The 17,337-nt window shown below is 41.3% G+C and overlaps 2 protein-coding genes across 12 annotated transcripts in view; one reads left to right on the top strand and one right to left on the bottom strand.

Moving 5' to 3' along the window:
• The window catches only part of cd99l2 (CD99 molecule-like 2), a 201,803-nt gene that overhangs the window by 156,619 nt on the left and 27,847 nt on the right, over positions 1-17,337 (top strand). For 5 of the 7 annotated variants that reach the window (XM_072595548.1, XM_072595547.1, XM_072595552.1 and 2 more), the window contains 2 exons: positions 867-932; positions 4,628-10,176. In XM_072595548.1, coding sequence (XP_072451649.1) covers positions 867-932; positions 4,628-4,692 — 131 coding nt within the window. In that variant the 3' untranslated portion in view covers positions 4,693-10,176. Of the gene's footprint in view, positions 1-866; positions 933-2,912; positions 10,177-17,337 lie in introns of those variants that run through there. The other 2 variants (XM_072595551.1, XM_072595549.1) reach the window with 2 other exon arrangements.
• The window catches only part of mtmr1b (myotubularin related protein 1b), a 99,107-nt gene continuing 91,994 nt past the window's right edge, over positions 10,225-17,337 (bottom strand). For all 5 annotated transcript variants that reach the window (XM_072595542.1, XM_072595544.1, XM_072595543.1 and 2 more), the window contains one exon: positions 10,225-13,673. In XM_072595542.1, the coding sequence (XP_072451643.1) occupies positions 13,512-13,673 (162 nt within the window). In that variant the 3' untranslated portion in view covers positions 10,225-13,511. The remainder of the gene's footprint in view (positions 13,674-17,337) is intronic.

Genomic DNA, 17,337 nt, shown 5'->3' with positions numbered 1-17,337 from the left:
TGAGGACAGAGTGGTAGACCATGTTTACTTGGACTTTAGTAAGGCTTTCACGTGTTAGAGTAATTAGTAATGGGATTCAGGGTGAGCTGACAATCCAAAACAAATTTGGCTTTACAGTAGGGGACAGAGGGGAGTGGTGGGGGGTTATTTTTTTTTGGATTGGAGGCCTGACAGCAGCTGGGATTGGTACAAGGTCCACTTTTGTGAAAGAGACGACCAGAATTCCTATCTGAGGGAAGAGTAAAACTTCAGGGTAGGCATTCCTCAGATGTGGCAGTCGATTAAACACAATGTAGGAGCAAAGTACTGCAGATACTGGAATCGATACTGAAAACAACAAATGCTTGGGATCGCAGTGGGTCAGGCAGCATCCATGGAGAGACCACACTAATGTTTGCTTCTACACTGTGTTTAATCGACTGTCACATCTCTTTGAAGAAGAGGTTTTGCTCTTCCCTCAGGAAATCTGGTCATCTCTTTCACTGTGTGCATCATAGATGCTGTTCCCTCCATACTTCCTGTCAGCTCTCTTGAAGTCGTCCAGACTCAAAACATTAGCATGCTCTGTATCTGCCTGACCCGCTGTGATCTCCAGTATTTGTTGTTTTTGGTGCAGATTCCAACATCTGCAGTAATCTGCTCCTACGTTTACAAGATATTTGGATAGGTACATGAATGGGAAAGGTTTGGAGAGGTATGGGCCAAACACAGGCACATGGAACTAGTTTAGTTTAGGAACATGGTCAGCATGACCTAGTTGGACCGAATGGTCCATTTCCATGCTGTGTGACTCTAAAACTGTGTTTAGTTTTATGTTAGTTGTGAATTTGAAACCTGTCATGTTCCCTCTCTGTTTAACTCCATAGGGAGTCTTAATCAACAATATGTGAAAGGAGAAAATGCTGAAGCTGGAGCAATGTCTGAGCCTCAAGGTTAGTATCTTTCCTTCTGCAAATATAATTTATTTACATAAACATTTTCACATCATTCAGCCTAAAAGCCAGCATCAAATAAATGTATTTTTCTCTTGTTTACTTGCGAAGGGTGGGCATGTTCTCGCTAAAAGAAATTAGCTGACTTTTTTTGGCTCCAGTTTTTTTTTCTGTTTGCATCATCCCCTACACTATCTACATATCCTCATGTTTTGTTTGTTATTTTACTCTGTGAAAGAATCAGTCCCTTTCTTATTTATTGAATTTATTTGAATGTTTGTTTCTTCCTGACCCCCTCAAAGCCTCTCACCCACATTAGAATCCCTCCAGCATTGGTGACTCGGCTCCTCTCCACGTTGTGTCGGGCATGAATTGGAGCAGCATTCTTGGGGTCTCTGAATTATTAATGGCATGGAAGGAGGCCATTTGGCCCACATTCAGCCGACACTGGTTCTATTACCTCATGCCAATCTTCTGCTTTTTTTCCCTCCACATCCATCTAAACAATTACACAAGATCCTTTTGAACTTGCCCCCATCACACCTCCAGGCAGGGCATTCTGTACCCTACCTCCTTGCCATATGAGAATGTTTTTTTCCCTTACATTGCCCTTGCTTCCCTTGCATACCACTTTAAATCTTTGCCTTCTCATTCTTTCATGAGCAGGAGTAAAATCTCTTGACTTACTGTGCAGCCATGGAGATGTACAGCACAGAAACAGACCCTTCAGTCCAACCGGTCCATGCCAGCCAGATATCCCAACCCAATCTCGCCCCACCTGCCAGCACCTGGCCCATATCCCTCCAAACCCTTCCTATTCATATACTCATCCAAATGCCTTTTAAATGTCGCAATTGTACCAGCCTCCACCACTTCCTCTGGCAGCTCATTCCATACACACCCCACCCTCTGCATGAGAAAGTTCCCTCTTAGGTCACTTTTATATCTTTCCCCTCTCACCCTGAACCAATACCCTCTATTTCTGGACTCCCCCAGCCCAGGGAAAAGACTGTCTATTTATCCTATCAATGCCCCTTGTGATTTTATTAACCTTTTATAAAGTCACCCCTCAGCCTCCGACGCTCCAGGGAAAATAGCCCCTGGCCTGTTTCCACACTGTAGGGATCTATCTATATATTCAACTTCTCCCTTTCACTCAAATCCTCCAACCCTGGTAACATTCTTGTAAATCTTTTCTGAATTCTTTCAAGTTTCACAACATCTTTCCAATAGGAGGGAGACCAGAATTGCGCACAATACTCCAACAGTGACCTAACCAATGTCCTGTACAGCCCACTCATGATTTTGAAAACTTCTACCAGACCTCCGCTCAACCTTCTCTCCAAGGGGGAATAGTCCCAACTTCTAAATCTACCCTAGCCATGTTCAGTCCAATGACCACCACCATGTTCACAAAACATCACCAAGATATTGCTACTGCTGGAACTGACACACCATTGGTAATGTTCTCCTTTCATTTATATTGAAATGTCTAATGCTGGCCTTATAGTAGCTGCTAGAAAAATGGCGTGTAAAAATATTTGCTCTAATATCCGAGCAGAATGCACCATTGTATCAGTATGGAAGGACATTGACCACGCCTTTTTATTAGCCACTTGTGAATTGAACAGTGCCCCTTCCCCATTTCACAAGGTTCTGATGAACAGGTTGCCAAGCAAAACCTTGTCACAGGCATTTCTAATTAATTTGATGAGAATTTTTGAAGAGCAACAAGTTTAATATTTAGCATTTGTCAATTTAATTTTAATCAAAACAATGGGAAGCACTACACTCAGGAGAAATATTAGTAATTTTTCATAGACCATAAACCTCAGTTTCCTGATGTTGGAACATGCTAACAATGAACTTCATTCCAATGAAATTGTATTAATGCTATTAAAGCTTCAATGACCCACTTCATTTAACATGTAACTAGATGGATATTACAACTATTATAATAAAATTACTGACTGCTTACAGGGATCATCTGAGCACTGCTCATTCAGCCTATGAAGAGTCTCTCTCCGTTTGTCAGAAGTTTCTCTCACTCACTGGTCACCTCCAGCTCCTGGAATCTGTTCTGCATGCCTCATCTTTTTTTTATTTTCAAGCTCATGATCATCAATCTTTTCTGCTTTGCTGTTTTCTGTCAAGTTTTGATTGGTTTGACTTTCTTATAACATGCATCTGTAATGGTATCCCAGGGCTGCCTTGATGAAATAGCCCCTGTCTTTACTTTTGTAAATGTTGCTTTAGTGACTCTCATTACTGTGTCTCACACACTGTCACATTCAGCCAGTGAGTGAAAATCATGCTCCAGCTACTATTTGTTAAGATGCAGTTTAATCATAAACAGGTTCAGCTTTGCTTGTGTCCCAAGCATTAATTCCTTATGTGTTGAATTCTTGCCTTTTACCTTGAAGCTAAATTACTCATTTCCTTTATGGCAGTTAATTAGTTCACCCAGGAGAATTGATTTATTAGATCTTCCATACAATTGAAATTCTAATTCAGCTCCAGTTGTCTTCAATAAATTGAGTTGGGGGTAGGGTTGTTGAGTTCTTGAAAAGTCTTGTGAATGTGCAGTTAAGGTTTAGAAAATTGCCTCACAGGAGTGAGGCTTTGGTATAAAACATTGAGATTTCCTCCGGATCACTGGATGCTAAGAGACAAAATGTTTCCCACAACTAGTAGATATAGGTAAGCCCTGGGTGACTGGTAGGGTGTCAATATGTCGGTATACTGCTATTTTACTGAGACTCTCCGTAATTAAGTTGAAGTTGACCTTGCAGACTGTTGATCAGACCTTTTAAAATAAGTAAGGACAAATACTTGATGAAATAGCAGCAGTTTGACAAAATATTTTTTAAAATAATACTTGGAGAATCAGTGAAATCTTGAGGTGAATAAAGGACTGGCATAAGAAAAATTTATTGGCAGAAGGAAACTGGGTTCTCTACTTGGCTTTATTCTACTATTGCAAAGCAATGGCTGGGGAAGAGATGCAGAGAGATTTACTCACTTTCAAGGGAGGTGAGGTGATTCGGGATAAATAAGCAGCATTGTACAGTTATAAATTGAGACCAGAAAACACTCGGCTGACTAGTCAGTGGAGGAACCTGAATGACACAAGATAAGGTTCCAGATAGCAATCTCCGACCTTAGTGAACCTTTCCAATATTGCCTGATCCAATCATGCTGTGGCCCACCGTAAACAAGTCCTGCGCTCAGCTCAATGAGTGAAGAAAGTGGCAGAGGCTTTGGTGCTAATTCAGACTATTATCTGTTCCAGACAAAAGCAGAAATTGCTGGAAAAACTCAACAGGTTTGGCAGCATTTGTGGACAGAAAGCAGAGTTAACATTTCGAGTCCAATGACCCTTCTTTAGAACTGTCTCTGAAACGTTAACTCTGCTTTCCCTCCACCAGATGCTGCCAGACCTACTGAGTCTCTCTCCAGTAATTTCTGTTCTTGTTTCTGATTTCCAGCGCCTCGGTTTGTTATTTTTAACATCTGCCACCAGATTTGGCTTGAATGTGCCAGAGGTTCTCAGAAGAGGAGCCTGTGGACTTCTATCTCTCTGGATTCTTGGGTGACCTTGGTAAAAGTACACTGCCTGCCCATCCTGTTTCAAATAATCTGTCTGTTTTCTTCCTGACACCTACCTCGACGGTTTGCCTGAAATCTTCCTGCAGCTGAACGGAGCCTCCTTCAGACACAGTCAGAGAAGCCCCCTGCAGACAACATCAATCAGGTCTAGACTGGGGCACTGGACATTACAGCCTTTGCCTTGACACCAACTTCAGCTTAAACTGGCTTTAATTTTATTTCAGACAAAAGTCATTTAATGGAGCATGATTCTTTTGAACCTTGGACTCATCCTTTAAGTGTGTGTTCAACTCCGTATGGTGCCATGGTTAGAGTAGGTCAGCTCATTGGCTCAATGGTAGCTTAGATCCTGCAAGCAAGAAATGAACAAAGTTAAAGTATTTGAGTAATTCACTGGAAATTACTACTTGGACTAAGCATGTAGTTCAGAGATTCTTTTCATGGTGCTTTTTTAAAAAAAATGAAATTTAATATTTGAAGCAGTTGACTAGGGGGTGCATGCAGGTAGATCTGTTGGTACTATTCTGCCTAACAGCTTATTCTGTCTATACCAAAGATTGTTGCAGAATGAAGTATGTGATATGTTTGGTTCAGACAGCAGTATGTCATTGCCCATTTCCATCATTTAGAAGTGCAAACTGACATTTTATAAAAACAGCATGTAATTAAATAACCACAACTAAACAAAGCCATGCTTTTCTCCTTTAATTAATGTAGTGCTGTCTGGAGAAAGCAGCAAGAACATAATTTGAATATCCCAACATTGTGTTTGTATCTCTGGAAGACTTAATACAGTACAGATCGTTCTGTTATAACGCTCACTTTGTTAACACAAATTCACTGTAACGCGATTGACAAATTGGAGACTGTGTTTCTAAAGCACAAACTTTTAAAGCGTGTACTGGTTATAATGCAATTCTGGCCCCATCAATTTAAATAGTGCTTCTATTTTCTTACAACATTTTCTTATAACATGGGATTGCACAAGAACAGAACTACCACGTTAAAGCAGAACTGACTATATTCCTACTTTAATATGCAAATCTTGTCATCACGTCAAATATTCAGATCAGTTTATCCTGTCCAGTGGTAACAAAACTTTACAAACTGGATTGTGAGGGTTGATGGAAGATTGGCTGGAGAATCTGAAAATTACATTTGTTGTGTTGGATACAGGGTTGTGTTGCCTGATGCTATTCACTTGCCTACCAGTTAACAATCAGTAGTCTCTGCCAGCAATACTGCTTCAAATTTTACACAGTCAGGACACTTTTCAGAGAGGCTAGTGCATCAATGCAAGTGTCTTGTTTACGTTTTGTTTTAAGATTGCAATCTGTATCTAACTCCACAAAAGTCCGTGTTACTGGTTAGACACCTTGCCTTGATCAGAGCCTGTGGCTGACTTTCACACACTAAGGCCACAAACCACACACACAATAAAACCATTTAATGTGTCCTCTGGCATCTCATCTGTGTTACTTGTGCTTTGTTGAACGCAGAAAATTCTTTGTTAAAAATTTATTCTTGGTGCACAGAAGTCTTGTTGTGATAGTTCAGCATATCTTTAAATTCCTTTTCATCAATACCATTTATTACCGTCAACGAAAACAGCCCAATACTGGCCCATGGTTAGAAGTGTACAAGTTGTCACCAAATACACTTTGACCTCAGCAGTTACAATGACCTGATATCTCAACATCGACCAGCCTTGCTCCAAAGCCTAAGGCTACCCATCAGCAGCACAAGAGAGATTAGCTCAGTTGAATAGTAAGAGTTCTGAAAGAATCATGAGACTCAAATGTTAACTTTGTTTCTGCACCCACAGCTGCTGGCAGCATTACTTGAGTTTCTCCAACGATCTCTGGGTTTGTTTCAGATTTCCAGAACCTGGCGTTTTTTGCATTTTTTTCAGTATGTTTGATGGCTAGCATCATAAAAATAGTGATATTACTTGTAAAAGCTAACTTTTGTTTCTAAGCCCGTTAGCATTGAAAAAGGCCCTTCTGTAAAAATAGACAGTGAAAGCAGGTGCCTTCTCTATAAAATCTTAGTTTCCCACTAATAAAGAATGGAAATTAATCTTGCAGCTGTTGCATGGGCGACATCTGTTTCAGATACTCACTCCAGTTGGAACAAAGGGATGGCTGAGAGCTTCCTATTGCACTGACAGCTCTGCTTGATGCTGGCTGTGGGCAAGCATTTACAGGAATGGTGTTGGTGTATCATCTGTAAATGTTCACCGTCTTATTTGCACCATTGTGCCTTGTTGTCACTGGCACACCCAGTAAAAAGTGAGAAAGTAACTTAGTCTGGGCTGAATACCAAGTGTGCAAATTCCTCAAGATCCGACATTGTCAGCATCACTGGCCATCTGGTTGCCATATTTAAACAGTGCCTGGAAAATACTGTGTGCAGTCTTTGCTCTTTGTTAGTGTGATGTTGAGCTTGGCCATTTTAAATAAAGCAGCAGCTGTTTTCAATTTGAAAATAGCAGCATCTTGAAAGGACAATATTTCAGGCAATTCTGGAAAAATGACTTTTAGTCTCCCACCCATCCCCGTCATGTCCTGACCCTTAATCACTGGGAATACATCCAGGAATGCAGCCAAATTGTTAATTGCCAAATGTAAGTTGGCATCTAAAACCTTGAGAGATATGTAAGATGCCAAGTGCCCAGTTTCTGGCTGATCGTTGTGGGAAGATAACCGAAGGGTCTGTTTCCGTGCTGTATGACTCTATAATTAATCAGTCAATGTTGCATTTATGTAGCTTCACACCCTCATGCTGTGCTCAGGTTTATTGCTCCATTTTCCAATCTCCCTCTCCCTTCCTGGGTAGTGTCCAGCTCCTCACTCTGACAGCAATTACTCACTCAAATGTTTATCTGTAACAGTAAGCGAAAGGAGACTTGTCCTTCAAGAGTCTAAAAATTTGCAGTTAAGCCCAATACAGCATGGAAATTATCAGGGACGAGAACAGATTAACCCTAACCCTGTTCCTCACCCAGGGTGAGACCAATTGCAGTAACAGTACTGTCACAAATGGCTGTGTAGAAATTACAACATGGCGTTGGGGGGTAGGGTTTGATGCAAATTCAGCAGGTTCACTGAAACCTCTGAGTGTAAAAGACCGTGGACCGCCTGCTTTGATTTTCAGCCACACTAAAAGGTCCAGGGAATGCCGACAAATTTTTTATTCTTCAAAACCGGAACTGGAACCAAACGAATTAACTTTTAACTGATTGATTTAAGGTCAACTGAAAAGGACGCTAGTATCTCCCATTGCAAAGCCACTTCTCAGATAGTGCTCTGAAAGCTTCAAGATCCAATTCTCCATTGACCACCTTCACTGTGGTCAGGAACTGTCATGGCTGAGGTCTGACCCCTGGGGGAAATGTACACAGAAACAGGAATATTTCACAGAACTGATCTGATCTTGAGTTGATCACTTAACTCAGGCCAGAATAACAATTTAAAAGGCATCTGGATGGGTTTATGAACAGCAAGTTTCCCCTGCATGACACTGACTTTCATCACTCCCCTATTGACTGCCATGCCTTGAACTGTCTGAATCTTAAACCATGGTTTCCCTCCCTAAACCTCTCCACCTCCATCCTCTTAGAGGGATATGAGCCAAGTGCTGGCAAATGGGACTAGATTAATTTAGGATGTCTGGTCAGCATGGACGAGTTGAACCGAAGGGTTTATTGCTGTGCTGTGTTATTCCGTGACTCTATGTGATTGATCATGTTTCTGAATGTGTGTGTCCATGTGTCAACAGGGATAGTTCTGTATGTGAAACTTTGGTGGCTGACTATAGTTAATCCTAAAATGTAATAAGCCATTGAGAGAAAACTTGCATTTATATATACACACAAACAAATCTTATATGTTTGTTATGCATGTTAAAGACAAGTTTTTAGTTTTAGTTTGCTGATAAGCAATTCAGATGTTCTGTGTGGGAAAGATGCTGCACCATATGCGTGACATGACATGGGCATAATTGAGAATCCATTCACACAGGGTCAGCTTTCCAGGGGATGCCCCACTCCTGTGTCTTCCACCATCCTCAAACATCAGCAACACCTTGGTTACAACTGCTCTAGGACATCTACCACCAAGCCATTGCAAAAACATACTTTTGTGGATTTGTCAGTTCTGTCCATTTTTTTAGTTTGGGTGTAATCTGAGATTGTAGGATATTTGGGTCCAATTTGACATCAGGCCAATAAGCCCAAATTCAGTGCAACTTTTAAGACATGCCCAAGGAAGAGACACCAGGCCCATCACCAAAATGACAGTCCTTCAAGACATTTTATCTCCTTCGCATGTGCATTTCTCTAGTTTCTCTAGTTTCCCCTGCATGATACTGATTTTCATCACTCCCGTATTGACTGCCATGCCTTGAACTGTCTGGATCTTAAATTGTGGTTTCCCTCCCTAAACCTCTCCACCTCCATCCTCTTTTAGGACACTCTTTGAAACTGGCTTTTTGCCATGTTGGTTACCTGTTGGTTATGCAGCTTGGTACCAGATTTCATTATACACTCTGTGAGGTGTCTTGCAGGAAGGAAACCAATAGAAGCAAGCTGATATTGAGTACAGCATGCACGATTTGAATACGCAGGAATCCCTAAGAAATGTACTATGCAACTCTCAATGATGACTATGGCAACACATTTCAGAAGTGGAGGGGGGGGGAAAGGTGTGTGTGTTCGTGCCCCAGGTCACGGCCGTTGACCACGGGGGGGAAAATGGGACATTATGGGAGCTGGATCGTAAGTACATACACATGTAAAGACGTGCTGCTTGGCCATGTTTGATGTGAACCTTTACCACAGATTTTTCTTTATGTGGCTTTTACGTATCAAAAGAGAACAGCACCTTTCAATGAAATGTCCATGTTTACATACCTTGGTGTTTCCTTTTAGATGTTGACTTGTTTAGGTTGTAGTTTCTAGTAACACAGTTGTGCCACAATTGTTACTTATACAAGAATGACAAATAATCCTCTAATCGGAAATACATCGGCAGCGATGCAAAGCTAAACCTATTGGACATCCAATGGTTGATGTGGAATGTTTATGCAGTGTCAGCTCATAAATGAAACTATAATTGAACCCTTAGAATTCATGCATTATTTTCACGTATAAAATTGGGTAAGTTTTAGTGAAATTGGTTAAGAGCAAAGATTGGTGAGAGAGAAAATGATGTGTTCTGATACACAAAGGTGCAATTTTCCAAAAACATAATAAGACGCAACATTGGACAAAGCAAACGCAAGATTTTTGTATGAATGGATAATCAACTGTTAATCGAGTAACCAAGAGTAAAAACAAAACACTGCATAAATAGTCCCAAAGCTTTTGTGTGATTGCTTTTTATTGTGGAAGCTATTGTAATAAATGAAATTATAGATCAGTGTTAACAAACCAGTTCCAGATTTGATCTTTCTAATATATGATGACATTTTGGCTGGAATATAGCTGTCTCATGTAATTCCAGATGAGCTGTGACTTAGATTTTGATGCTCAACATGATTTACTATCACAGTCAATTAAACTTTGTACCTCAGTGACTCGATATTAGAAATGTAACCAAATTGAAAGCACGGAATAAACTTGTACAGAAACTCAGCTTCCACTTGGTCTTCAGTACAAACTAGCAGAGAGATCCACAAAACATTTGCAGACAAATAAGTTTCTTTATTGCAACAGTACTTCTTTAAATATACAGGATTTCTACATTTTCACCACTCTTTCACAGAATCAGAAGTGTTGTCTCTGAGCAAAAATAACTACGTTAAGCTGTGCCTACGTAAAAAAACCAATTTAGGAATATAAACACAATTTTTTGTCTAAGATCTATCAGTGTCCCGCCATTGAAAATGGAAGTAGAATTGGGAATTGTTTTCTCCTAAGTTGAAAAGGCAGATTTTCATCTGATGAGCTCGGTATATTTTCAGGAAAATTCTGCTATTTCCTTGAAATCTGTCTGTTGTAATTAAACCTCAACCATCAAAAAAACAGCTTAATTACCAATTGTATTGCCTGACAAAGTCCTTGTTCAGGATTCAGGTTTTGTTGCGACTTTGTAATTGCTCCATTCTTGGGTTACTGTGTGTGGTAGTAAATGCACTGGAGTGCATAGGAATGCTAAGAACTGTCACCACCATCTTAATCTATAGAATCAAAGCCAACAATTGTATTCTTTTAATTCAGATGACAGTTTTTCCAAATACGTTTCAAATATAGTGAATTTAATGTTTGGCACAATTTAGCAGCTTTTTATTTAACAAGGTGAACCAATAATCAATCACTCTGCCATTTTGTTGTATTTAAATATTTCTGTCATCTCATCCACACCGTTCCATCAATCACATCCCCTTCCTTGTGGGAGCAATCTCTGTCAGGGCACCTTCATTGTTCAGCTCTCCATTCAGTGTTTCCCACTAACCCCTCACCTCCACCATTAAACCTGCACACATGCCCTGTGGTCCTCTGAGAACACTGCATGTGCTAGACATCACCCACCAAATAAACCATCTATCAGCCCCAGTCCCTTAAGCTGACAAAACTAGTCTTGACAGATTTTAAAAATTTAAATAAAGATGGGGCTTTTTTTTTCCTAGCAATATGATTAATTTTGCTCCTATGTTAAGGGTGGGATATCACTTCTGAAGATACAAGTTAAACCGTTCACTACGGAGTGCCAATCTGTCGCTGTGTTCAGATAATAATTATAACACTTGCCTTTTTATAGCGTCTTTCATATCTTTGCAATATCTTTACAGCCAATAACATAAATTGGAAGAGTTGTCACTGTCACAGCATAGTCAACTAAAGAGCCAGTGTGCATACAGCAAGCTCCTACACACAACAACGGATCTGTTTGAGTGATGCACACTTAGCAATTAACTGGCCAGGACATTGGGGAAAACGCTCTTGCTCTTCAGAAAGTGCTACTGAATATTTTACATCAACTTGAGAGCGCAGATAGGGCCTTATAGTCTATATTAAAGTGCAATGCATTAGGCAAACACCTTCTACATACATGCCACATATTCACCAAAGTAAAATGCAATATGCTTTTGCTTGTAAATTAATATAGGACATGCTGTAGTTTAAAGAATTGTTTATCTACTTCAGACATTTGTACATTGGTAGCAATATTGGCAGTGGGACTGCTGCAGTTCTTTGACAGAAAACACAGGCAGAAGGTGAAAAGCCGTACCGCTACAGAAAGGTCAAAATTAACACTTGGAATTGCTACAGAACATGAGGAGGCTTTACCATTCCAGACTGATAGTCACTTATAGTATTTGCTAATCTGAGGGCAATCCAGATAAGGGCCACTACCAAGTTATGTTCAGCATTAGGTTTCTAGGTTCAGCTAAAACTTAAAACAATCAGTTTTAAACACTTAAAGCATATGCTCAGCACACTCCCACCAAAACTCCAAAGTAAGGATTGAAATTTAGCTTTAGCCTATCCAAAGCCAAACCTAGGAAATTCATCCCAAACACATTAACTCTCCAAAGACATGGCCAGAAGATGAACTCTCTGATCCTTTCAGGTAACACTAGTAAAGGCCACTTGATTGGAAAGCGATAGACAACTTCGGGTCAATGGTTAAAAAACACAATGCCTCAGTTTGAAAAACGTCTTTACATACTGGAAAAAACACACAAATCCTGTCAGAAAAATCATGAAAATTATGCGAGTATTGATTGAATCCTGCATTTTTGTAAAAATAGAAGGGCTGCATCTGTGAAATACTGTTTCATTTGATGAATGATTGGAAAATGTAAAAAGCATAACACGGTACTTTTAATCTGATGCTCAAATTCTACAACAAAGGTACAAGGGACACTTTCCTCTTTTGTACAAATGAAAGGCCTTACCGGTTTCAAGAAATTTTCAGTTTCTCATCTTATGATCTCTGCAAAGCTTGTTTTGTGAAATTTCTGTTCTCTTCACTCTTGGAAATAAATTGAGCTGTCTGGTTATGTTATAGCACTCCTGGCACTAACAGGCTGGATTATTTGATGTCAGAATTCCCCTTCAGCATGGAAACATGTATGACCCCTTTCTCTGACACAGAAAATGCCCCCACACTTGAAAGGCAGATGAAGTTGAGAGGAAAAGTTTCACTAACTATGTTATGTTCCGGGTTCAATGACATTTCAGCTTTGTGCTTCTCATGGATGAGAATATCGCTGCCAAGTTCATTAAGCACAAAATCTCAAAATCTAAGAATACACTGTTTCCCAAGATTTCAGAAATCCACAAGGGAAGCTTCTGGAAGGTGGTGACATTTATTTGCAACGATGAATTTAATGATGGGGATACAGCCATTTACAGGCACTATATAAAAATATACAGATTCTATTAAGGAGAAGAAGTTAAAATAGAAATAGTGAAGTTGCCTACAAAAGACAAAACCCAAACTGTTTTCTTTGGATTGTGATAGGATATCCACCTACCAACCCCAAGTCACATGTTCGAGTCGATTATAGCCAATAAAGTGGTTTTCATTGTGGGAGGGGCAGGAGTGAAAGTTGGGTCATTTGCTCAACAGCAGACTACAATGAAAACTTGGCACTCTGGTTCTTTGCCTCGGCTGAGCCATCAGATACTGTCTGCCTTCTCCCCCAAACCCTCTGCCCTCCCTCCTCCCCAGCTCTTTCCGGCTAATTCATGGATTGGCACCAAAGTTTAGGCCAGTTTTACAGTGGCACTCACATTTACCCTTCCGCCAAAAGGTCTCAACATCAGAACAAAGCAACCGCGCAACAAAGATATCCCCGCACAGGTTTACAAAACCCTAAAGTACGCTGCGATAAAATTGCACACCTGCGCACATGTACACACAGAATCATCTGTATTTACAGCTTTCATATACATGCTGCAGTCATAACCTCAGTGACTCAGTCATCAAGGAAGCATGGTAGGGAGGACGGTTGACAAATTCACACTGTTGTCTGTACGGGTGACACTGAATGGGTGGGTGACGCTCTTTCAGAGGAAGATGACACTGCCATGTTGCTGACCTCACGCTGAAGCTCCTCAACCTTCTTCTGCAGCTCGGCCCGGATGCCAAGAAGCTCTTTGTAGCTCTGGTGGATTGGTACCTGTCACAGAAAAGCACAAGGAGACAGTCACCCAAGCCAATTCCAACACGCCCTGTGAAAAGCTCTGCAAAAGCTCACGAGCCGTGCTGGCTCAGTGTTCGGAAACAGCGATGGGCCCTGTATTTTTAAAACTGAGCACAAGTTGCTAATAACAGCCGAGAGGCAAATAGCAGGTGGAGGCTTTCCCAAAGTGGGAAGAATGGTTGTGGTTATTTGTGGCGATCAGAGAAACAATTCTGAACAACTGAGTGGAAGCATTTGGAAAAATCTGCTTCGAGGATTAACTGGTGAAGCCTGGACGCATTATTTTAAATTGGCAATTTTCCAACAGCTACAGTCCACTGAGGAAAATGGGGTTCAAAACTGAAATGATGATTAAAAACAGATGCACCAATCAACCATGGAAACTAAATGACTTCAGTTCAAATGCACCAATGGAACAATATTACAATGTTCCATATTTGCAGGATGCAGCGATGCTGATGACCACAGCACAGGCCACAATATTTCCTTGAAAGACTACTGCATGAAATCTAAAAATCTACTGCGAGAAACGTGTCCTGACAAACTCTGTCAAAAGCACCACAATTCCTGTAATTACAGAGGAGGAAGCCATTCTGATTAGTCTCTATTCTCTCCTCACAGCCCTGCAACTTTCTCTCCTGCAAATATATATCCAGTTACACATAACTGATGATGCTGGAAATCAGAAGCAAAAAGAGAAATTGCCGGAAAATAACAGCAGGTCTGGCAGTGTCTGTGGAAAGAAAACAGAGTTAACGCTTCAGGTCCAGTTGACCCTTCGGAATGGTGGATGGTGCTCCGAAGAAGGGTCACCAAACCCAAACCATAACTCTGCTTTCTCTCTCCACGGACGCTGCCAGACCTGCTACGTTTTTCCTGCAATTTCCAATTTTGTATACCCAGTTCCCTTTCAAATTGTACAAATCAATCTGCTGCCAACACCACATTTTCAGACAACTCCAGATAAATAACAACTCGAATGTAGTGGAAATGCACCTTAATTTAGCCAGCTCAAAACACTAACTCCCTCCAACCCTGTTGCTCAAAACCAGTATTTTTGTGAAGTTGTTACCGTCAAATAAAATTCAAAATGATTAAACTCACTACAATTGGACCTTGTATGTTCACGGTTCTGATTAACATTTGGCTGATCTTCAGCTACTAACATAGAGGAAGTATATGACACACAGTTTCTTTTTGTACGTCCTTGCATTGTGGACTCACTCGCTAGTCCAGTATATATTGACCTTCTCTAACTTCCCTCGAGAGGACGGTGACGGGCTACCTTCTTGTACTGCCAAAGTCAGTGGGGACACACTGGTGTGTAAGAAACATACTCCAGAAGAATACAGCACCATGACACTGAAGGAACAGCAGTATGGTTTCAAGTCAGGATGGTGTGAGACTTGGAGGGGAGTGTGCAGTGAGTGATGAGACCATTCTTAATTTCTTCATTCTTGAAAGGTTAGCCAATCACCATGCACCAATTTATAAACAAACCAGGTCAGCTCTGGAGAAACCACATGAAAATCGCATCATTCATCCTACATTGTAGGGAAGATGGTGGAGAGCACCCTTCACTGTAGCTGCTTCCTGAGCATCTCTTGACAGACACAAGACACAGTCAAACGTTCAATTCTCTGACTATCCCAGAACCCATCACGTTCGGTTGGACTGTGTTGCCTAGCATTCGGATCAATTACAAAACCACCATCGCTTATTGCAAAGGAATGGAATTTAGTAACTGGTTTTAGAACATGTTACCCAAAACTATAATCTGGGTGGATCAGATAGGAGGAATTGCTTATGGGAAGTGCCAATCATTTAAAAACTTGCGGAACTTGAGGTACAAATTCAGGCCAGCACATGAGCTGGAAGTTGCCAAGTTTTCCGTTTTAATTTCCACCAAATTTCTGCTCCATTGCGACACCTGCAGCAATTTCTCGTGGAGTTGCGCAGGGTAGATGGTGGTGGTGAGGGTGGGGCGGGTGGGAAATAGAGACAGATAGAGACATGCAGCTTGAAGGTGACACTTGCTTAACTCCACACATGTCACTCTGCAATTCTGGGTTACAGCAAGTGGCTGGACAGTCAGTCAATCATTCCTGGAGAGGTCAATTTGTTACCCTATCATTAACTGTGCTGCCCAGTACATAAATAAGATGATGCTGGAGAAAAGTCACAAGTCTGGCAGCATCTGTGGAAAAAGGAATGGAGTTTACATATCAAGTCCACTAAGACTTCCTCAGAGTTCCCATGCCATGTGAATGAAACCACAGCACCACTTGTCAGCAAAAGGTGGTCCCTTTCATTATTCCAATGGCCTCCTGGGGTGCACAGAGATTATAGAGGCTAGAAATTCTGAACCCAGATGTGTGACTCCAGATCAGATTTCCAAAGAAGAGACGAAAATGGACTTGAAAGTTTAACTGTTTTTTCCTCTCCATGGATGGCTGCCAGAACTTCGTCAGCATTTTGTGTTGTTATTGCAGCTCTCCGGTCGCCACTTTTATGTTATTGCTTCGTAGGTTAGTTCATCAATGCAGCTCTAAGCAGACAGGCTTCCAGCTTGCACCCCCACCCCTACACCTCCCTAAGCAACAGAAGTTAGCATCTTTGCAATTCTGAAACCCTTCTACACTCACTGCCCTTGCACAGACACCTACCTTCTTCCCCAATATGATAATCACTCTAATCCCCCAGGACACAGAATAAAGTCAGGACCAGATCAATGTAAAATGATCTACTCACCTACATATGAAATGGAGGAAGATGATCCCTGAATGAAGAGACTGGAGGCTGGAAAGTGAAGACAAGGGGAATTGCAGCATTGTTTTGAGAGGGAGGGGTGAAGGCAAAAGCACCTGCCCGTGGAAGCAGCAACATCCTTCATCATCAGAGGAAGAGTGGACAGAATGGTGAATACACAGAAATAGCTCATAGTAGACAATAGACAATAGGTGCAGGAGTAGGCCAGGAGTAGGCCATTCTGCCCTTCGAGCCTGCCCACCATTCAATATGATCATGGCTGATCATTCCTAATCAGTATCCTCTTCCTGCCTTATCTCCAAAACCCTTGATTCCACTATCCTTGAGAGCTCTATCCAACTCTTTCTTAAATGAATCCAGAGACTGGGCCTCCACTGCCCTCTGGGGCAGAGCATTCCACACACCCACCACTCTCTGGGTGAAGAAGTTTCTCCTCATCTCTGTCCTAAATGGTCTACCCCGTATTTTTAAGCTGTGTCCTCTGGTTCGGGACTCACCCATCAACGGAAACATGTTTCCTGCCTCCAGAATGTCCAATCCTTTAATAATCTTATATGTCTCAATCAGATCCCCTCTCAGTATTCTAAACTCAAGGGTATACAAGTCCAGTCGCTCCAATCTTTCAGCGTAAGATAGTCCCACCATTCCAGGAATTGACCTCGTGAACCTATGCAGCACTCCCTCAATAGCCAGAATGTCTTTCCTCAAAGTTGAAGACCAGAACTGCACACAATATTCCAGGCGTGGTCTCACCAGGACCCTGTACAGCTGCAGAAGAACCTCTTTGCTTCTATACTCAATCCCTCTTGTTATGAAGGCCAGCATGCTATTAGCCTTCTTCACTACCTGCTGTACCTGCATGCTTACCTTC

The sequence above is a fragment of the Chiloscyllium punctatum genome, chromosome 25, assembly GCF_047496795.1.
Source record: "Chiloscyllium punctatum isolate Juve2018m chromosome 25, sChiPun1.3, whole genome shotgun sequence".
Taxonomy (NCBI): Eukaryota; Metazoa; Chordata; class Chondrichthyes; order Orectolobiformes; family Hemiscylliidae; genus Chiloscyllium; species Chiloscyllium punctatum.
This window is presented reverse-complemented; position numbering and strand designations above follow the sequence as displayed.